At 60.2% G+C, this 7,387-nt stretch overlaps 1 protein-coding gene across 1 annotated transcript; it reads right to left on the bottom strand.

Annotated features, from left to right (window-relative positions):
• Positions 1–2,431: 2,431 nt before the first annotated feature.
• Positions 2,432–7,386, bottom strand: FOXF2 (forkhead box F2; the record flags this gene model as incomplete). The annotated part of the gene is made up of 2 exons (XM_027128171.1): positions 2,432–3,323; positions 6,294–7,386. Coding segments are annotated over 2 exons (1,260 nt in total), but the record flags the coding sequence as incomplete, so codon positions are not given.
• Between the last annotated feature and the right edge of the window lies 1 nt (position 7,387).

Below are 7,387 nucleotides of genomic sequence, written 5' to 3'. Positions count from 1 at the left end.
GGCCTTATGTTTCCCAGGGGTCAGTAATCCATCATAGTTTTTCTGTGGACAAACTATTTTTGAAAAACCTTTTCAGATCTTTGCTTAACTAATGAATGCACAAGTCTTAACACCCGCCCATATCCATAATTCAAACTGCCTTCCTGGACCTGTGGTTTTCAAAGTGTGGTTCCTGGACCAACGCTGTCAGCATCAACTGGGAGCTTACTGGGAATGCAGACTCTGGAGCCCCACCCCAGACGCACTTGTGAGAAACGGGGGGCGGGAGGGGTGGACCCAGCAGCCTGTGCCCCACTGGCCCTCCCAGTGACTCCGATACACTGGGGCCACCGCACCTGTGTCTGCCACTCCAGGTGCAAAGGTCTCGTATGTGACATTGGGGAGTGCGTGTGAAAGGAAGCAGAATCAGGGACCATGGCTGGGACCCCTGCATCCAGGACCTAGTGCAGGCACACCTCTTCTTATTGGGCTTCGCTTCAGTGGGCTTCCCAGATAGTGAGCGTTTTTTACGAAGTGAAGATTTGTAGCGACCCTGCATAGAGCCATGCAAAAGGTATCATTTTTTTCCAATTGCGTTTGCTCACTCTGTGTCTCTGTGTCACATTTTGGTAATTCTTGCAATATTTCAAACTTTATTATTATTATATTTATTATGGTGATCTGTGATGAGTGATCTTTGATATTACTACTGTGACTCGCTGAAGGCTCAGATGAAGTTTAGCATTTTTTAGCAGTAAAGTATTTTAAAATTAAGGTCTGCACATTGTTTTTCAGACATAATGCTATTGCACACTTAATAGACTCCAGCATAGTGTATCCATAACTTTTATATGCCGGGGGAAACCAAAAATTTGTGTGACCCACTTTATTGCAGTATTTATTGTGGTGGTCTCAAGCCAAGCCCACAGTATCTCCGAGGTCCGCCTGTGCGGATCCCACGTCGGAGGAGTAGGAAAAAGCCCCACAAAACGGGTCATTTTGCGAAAGTTCCTGCGTAGGATAAAGGACCCTGCATCTCCATGCGCGGGGCCTCCTCGCACCACTAGGGGGCGCGCTGGGCTCGCCGAGGCCCGGCGGCCACAGCCTTCCCTCCCAGGTCCTGTCATTCTCTGTATAAACAAGTTACGTGCAAGTGTTTAGGATATAAATTACGACCATGCCGGCTGCCTCGGAAGGAATGTAAACACAGCACTGTGGTCAGAGCAAACTCTGAGACTGACTTCATAATTTATAGCAGCCCCCAAGTAGCCCCGAATAAAAGGAAAAAAATCCCTATTTAACTGCAAATGTGATAATGGGACACAACAAACGTTTAAATCCCTGCTTAATTTTGGAAAATATAGAAAGGAAGCCTAAAGATTAGGCAGATGGTTAGGACTTTTCAAAACAAGATGTTTTACTGAGACCCTCTTTGGACTGAAACACTCAGAATACAAAATCCCTGTGTGGGAGACGCCCACCCAGTGGTATCCGTTCCTGGTGACTGACTGAGAGACAGTGCTTGCAGGGAATGAGACTCGAAGGCAAGTTCTCAAAAACAAAAGAAGACCTGGAGAACCTCTCTGCTCGCTCTCGGGTCCACAGTTGCCAGCGCTGCCCGGGAGTCTGCGGGGCTGGTCAGACCAGGCGGAGCTGAGGCCCATCGGCCTGTTTCCTTTCTTTTTGGCCAGCGCTTCAGCAGCTCTGCCTGTAGCATCTGTGATTGGGAAGCCTCAGGAAACCAAGCGAGAAAGGAAAGGGCTCGGAGGAGGGAATCCCGAGGAAAAGCATCACTCCCTTGCGAGCGAGAGGAGGCAGCAGAGTGACTAACAGGGAGACAAGTGGGGGCCGCGGCCGCTGTGCCTGAACCGGAGGGCGGCAGACATCTTGTCCTGCTTCTGTCCCTGATGCTCGGGGACTGCCCACACCCTCCACGGGCTTCCCCCTCTGGACGAGGGGATCTGACGGCCACCCAAGGAGCCGGGGCCCTTGCACTGGGCACCTACCCCTTGCTCGGAGCCCGGCCGGGCCGAGGGCAGCCCCGGGTGATGTTCTGCCCTGTCACTGCACCCTGTGCTGGTGGCGAAAGGAAAGAGCAAAGGGCAGAACTCGCCGTGTGCACAAGAAAGGCAACAAAGGGGACACGACACTTGCTTTCCTCAAGCCTTTATCTTGCCGGGTTTTCTTTTAAGCTCCTTTCACCTTCTGTTTTTTGTTTAGCCAGAAAGAGCGAGGGTGAAGGAAAGAAATAATAGAAAATGTTTCTTCTTCTCTTTCTCTCCTGAGAAGACCCACAATCAGAACCCCGCCTGTGCTGCTCAAGGCGCAGACCCCACACCACGTCAATTACATGACTTAGAAAAAAAAGCCCGCCCAGTGTAGAGTTGCACTGCCCGCTGGTGAGGAGACGTGGCGATCGGATGCCCGTGGGGGAAAGAGACACCCCAGCAACTATTTGTTATATACATTTTATTGAAAAAATTTTACATCAAAATAGTTTGGCAAACTGTAAAAGTATACGTAAGTGCAAATATATCCTCCTTTTAAAATACAAGCAAAGTGTGAGTATACACGAAGGTCATAAAAATATCTTTAAACTATGATGGTAGAAAACAACCTTGTAAAAAACGTTGTATTGTCACAATACTGAAGACCACTTTCTTAAACTAGACACATTGTTGCTAAATACTTCCTTGATAATGTTCTTTGGCACCTGTATCCAAAGGTAGCGTTTGGTAAAACACAGCTCTCCCACTGAGCCAGGCAACAAGGTGAGGCTTTCTTGAAATCTTGTGCTCGGCACTGCCTTTCAGAAAAGCACACACATTTTCCATAGACAAAGAAACACACACACACAGCCCCTCTGCGTGTTTCAGACCCTGATTACTGAAGGCAAGGGAACCCCCAGAGTTCCATGCTTGTGTTTTCCGCGTGGTGAGTCCTCACCATCTCGGCCGAGGAGCGGAGTTCTCCCTTCTCTGGGAGCCTGCACAAATTTGGGGCATTACCTTGGGGCTGTCCTTCTGCCAACGGCAGACAAACATCAGTGCAGGATGCCTGCCTGGCCTGGGGACTCTGGCTAAGTGACCGATGTGCTACGTGCAGCCACGCTGCTCTGGGAGTCCACCTCAGCCTCGCCCCAGGGGCGACAGGGCCTGGCCCGGCCCCTCCCTCCGCTCACATGACACAGGGCTTAATGTCCTGGCAGACGCTCTGGTGGTGGTGGTGATGGTAGTAGGGGCCGCCGGCCGAGGGGTGGAAGGAGGAGACGCTGTTGAAGCTGAGGACGAAGTCCTTCCTGTCGCACACCGGCGTGGAGTGGTGCTGGTATCGGGGCAGCCCCACTGCAAGGAGGGAGAAAAGAAAACTTTTCAGAAACGTATCTTCCGCTGAGGACAGGGCACATAATGTTGGAAAACTTAATTCAACTTTTGCCTCCAAGGGGGTTGGCCTTTTTGTCTATTGCGGTAAAACTGGGAGAGGAAACCCAGCCCCAGAAGCTTCTCAGAGTTTCAAACTGAAGGCCACAGGACGACTCTGGAATCCCGGTTTGGGGTCTCCTTTGGTTTACACGGAGCCGCAGAGCACAGTCCCCGCGAGGCCAGGCTCTCTGTGCCCGGGTGTCTGTTACTCCCAGAGGCTGGGCGGGGCTCTAACAGCCCCTGGCCCCAGGCCCCGCGCCGGGTCCCTGCCCGCAGGGCTCCAGCCGGTGCTGCCGAGGCCCAGCCCCTGCCCCCGAAACACCACGGTCTCCCTCGCTTCTGGTTTCGAGCCCCCCTGCCTTATTTCCCAACCGACTAGCCGGCTCCGAGGAGCAGGCTCTGCACACCAGGGGGGTGACAGAAAACAATCCCACGGCTAGAGAAGGGCCGAGAACAAACGCGCGCATCTCTGCGGGTCGCGCCTCGAGGGAAGCGGGACCCCCGGAGCAGGGCCTGCCCTTGGGTGAGAGCCCGGCTGCGGCCCCTTTGCCGCGGGGGGAGCCTTTGGGAGAGCCGGGCCGGCCCGCAGCCTCTCCCCGGGCCTGAGCCAGGCCTCCGGGAGCCGACTTTTGCTTTTGCTTTCTCGGCGCCTCCGGCCCGGGGGCGCAGTTGGCTGGGCTTCCGGCTCGCTGGGCCCCGCGCTTCTCCCGGCCCGGGCCTCTTTCGGGGCTGGGCTGGGCTGGGCCCTTTTCCCCGAGGCCTTTCTAGTCTCGCGTGCGCGGCGGGGACCGCCCGCCCACGCGGGTGCAGGGCCGGGTTGTTCTGCGCCCGCGAAGACCTTACCCGGCGGCCTGCGGCGCCTCGCCCGGCCGCATCCAGCGCTCGCTGGGCCACCGGGCGGCCCCGCGATCAGCGCCCGGCAACACCGACTGTGGCCAAACGCGCGCCCCGACGTGAGCCGTCGCTGCCGCGCAGGTGCGCTTACCCCCGCGTTAAAGCACCTCGCGGTGGCGCTTCCCGCATCTCTAGCCGGCGGGCCCGGCGCTTTGATGGGACCTAAGGACCTAAGAGCCCAGCTCCTTCTTGAAAGATTCTCAGGAGGCAGAGAGGCCGAGGGGCCTCCCCGAGCACGCGGGCCTGGGCCGCGCGGGCGTCGTGCTGGGAGCGCGCGCTCGGGGCACCTCCTCGGCCTCCCCGCTCCTCGAGGGGCCCTGGGCTCTCGGTCGGCCGCGGCCCGGCCTGGGAGACGCCAGCTAGCCCCGTGGGGAAGAGCGTTCGAGAGGGCGGGAGCCAGAGCACGGCTGGGGAGAAGCAGAGCTTCTCGGCCGGGCCATGGCCTCCTCGGGGCTCCCAGACTCGGTCCGGAGGGCGCGCGAGCTCCCGGGGGGCCGGCGAGGCAGTGTCGCTTCTCCTCTAGACAGAGTCGTGCTCCCGCGTCCCCGCGCTTCTGGGACCCGTGCGTGCGCCCGGTGTGTGGCGTGGGGCGAGGGCGGCCTCACAGAACGGTCAGAAGGCTCTTTCTGCGCGATTCTGAACGTTGAGGGAAGTGTTTCACGGCAGCCGCGGAAGTTTCACGGACCCGCCTCGGAGTCCCGGTTGCGGCTGAGCAGGGCGGCGAGAGCGCGGAGCGGGGAGCCGGGAGGGGAGCGGATGGGCGGGAGAGCGCAGAGCGCGCCGCCAGGGCTCAGAGGTGATTGACAGCCCGTCCCAGGGGGATTAAAAAAACAATAAGAGGGGAGGGTCGTCTGTGTTGGTTACTTGTTGAAATTCCCGTAAAACTGAACAAGACTCCGTTCTCAGTGGGTTAAGTCAGGCTAAAATCCTCTCCGGTGTGGTCCTGCCCAGACTGTCTTTGTTTAGTTAACCTCTGAGACCCGCATTTAAAAGGCCTATTTGGGAAATTTCACCGTCCAGGGAACCAACATCTTTCGCCCATTTCTGGACTTCCTTTCTCCCTGACGCTCTGCCCCACACCGATGCACGAACATGTAATGTAGGTGTCGTCGTCCTGCGAACCCTCTTCTAATCGGGGCGGGTGAGTGTCAGCTAGAGCCCCCGCTTGCCGGGCAGACCAGCCTGCCTACGAGGGGTTAATGTGAGGGTTTATCTCCACTGTCCCCATAAACCTGGCTAAATATTCAAATTCCCCCCCCACCCCCATCTGTCCCCTCCCACCTTTCACCGCCTTGGGCGAGTCAATAAATTTTCCTAATCGGCAACCAACACAATTTACACCATCAACACGACAAGGGGCGCCCAACGGGCAGGCGTTTCTCAGGGGAGCCTCGCTGCGGGCCCCAGGTCCTGCTGGCCTAGGCCGGACCCATGTGTCATCAACTTGGGCCCCCCGTGGGGGGAGGCAGGAGACTCCTCCACCGCTTGGCGCCTCTCCTCCCTGGCAACACTTCCCTTTTGTGCAGGGTCCTGGAACCCCTCTGCTTTCCTGGCGTCCCTCCCTCCTTTCCCCTCCTCTCAACCCTCGCCCAGCGGAGCCCCTCCCCACGCACACGGCAAGTACCGAGCATCTCCCTTCTGGACATGTACTTTTGGGTGAAAGCACAGCAAAACCAATTTGAAAAAACGACACAAGAAAGCAGCCACAGTGCCTTGGCCAAGGCCCCCTAAGGCCACAGGCTTCCCCCTAAGCTAAGTCAGGCCTGAGATTGGAGCCCCGCAGTCCGTGAGGACACTCGGAGAGCCCGAGGACGCAGGCACTTCACTCCATCCTCCTCGGGGTGAAAATTCTGGAGGCCCGGCAGGGGCCAAGCCTGTCGGGAAGGCCCAGTGACCCCGACCCCCCCCCCCATAGGGTACCAGCTTCCCCCGGGCCTCGGCCACCCAGAGCGGGGAGGCCTAGAGGCGACGCGCCGGCGGGCCAGGCCCCCGTGTTACCTGGGAGGTCCTCGCGGGCGTTCTGGTGCAGGTAGCTCTGCTCCAGCGAGTAGGTGGACATGCTGGCGTGCAGGCCGGCCGGGGCCGCGGGGGTGCCGCCCGGCGTCAGGGCGGGCGGCTGCTTGAGGTAAGGCGAGGCGCCGGGCGAGCTCCAGTGCGCCGCGGGGCTGGTGTAGGGCGAGTGGCACTCGATGGCGCTCGCCACGGCCGGGGACGAGGGCACGGGGCTGCTGCTGCTGTCCGGGCCGTAGTCCCCGCCGCCGCCGCCGCCGCCGCCGCCCCCGGCCGCGCCGACGCCCCCCGGCCCGGCGGGCACCGGGCAGCTGGCCATGTAGGTGGAGCCCGGGTTGGGCGACATGTGCGGGACGTGGTGGTGGTGGTGGTGATGCGGGTGCGCGTGGCCCGGGGCGCCGGCGCCCGCGTCGTAGCCCGCGGGCATCATGTCGAGGCCGCCGTAGCCGCCCTGCCCGTGGCAGCCGAGCGGCGCCGATGGGGGCGCCTGGAAGTCGAAGCCCTGCGGCAGCAGCGAGGCCCCGAAGCCCAGGCCGCTCACCACGCGGTGGTACATGGGCTTGAGCGCCTGGCACTTCCGCCTGAAGCCGCGCGGCCGGCGGCGGAACGAGCCCTCCTCGAACATGAACTCGCTGGCCGGGTCGATGGTCCAGTAGTGGCCCTTGCCCGGCCGCCCGAGGCCCTTGGGCAGCTTGATGAAGCACTCATTGAGCGAGAGGTTGTGGCGCACGGAGTTCTTCCAGCCCTGGTAGGCGCCGCGGAAGAAGGGGAAGCGCGCCTGCAGGAACTGGTAGATCTCGCTGAGCGTCAGGCGCTTGGCGGGCGAGCTCTGGATGGCCATGACGATGAGCGCGATGTACGAGTAGGGCGGCTTCTCGGGCCGCCGCAGCCCCGAGCTCGCCTTCTTGGCGCCCGCGCCGCTGCCGCCCGCGCCCCCGCCGCCGCCCGCGCTCTTGCAGGCGTTCGGGGCCGCGCCGGCCGCGCCGGAGGAGGAGGCGGACGACGACGAAGACGAGGCGGCCTCCAGGGCGGCGGCGGCCGCGGCGGCGGCGGGCGGCGGGCTCATCAGGGCGGCCTGGAGC

This window comes from Aethalodelphis obliquidens, unplaced genomic scaffold, assembly GCF_003676395.1.
Source record: "Aethalodelphis obliquidens isolate GAN/ISIS:26980383/991018 unplaced genomic scaffold, ASM367639v1 scaffold34, whole genome shotgun sequence".
NCBI lineage: Eukaryota > Metazoa > Chordata > Mammalia > Artiodactyla > Delphinidae > Aethalodelphis > Aethalodelphis obliquidens.
This window is presented reverse-complemented; position numbering and strand designations above follow the sequence as displayed.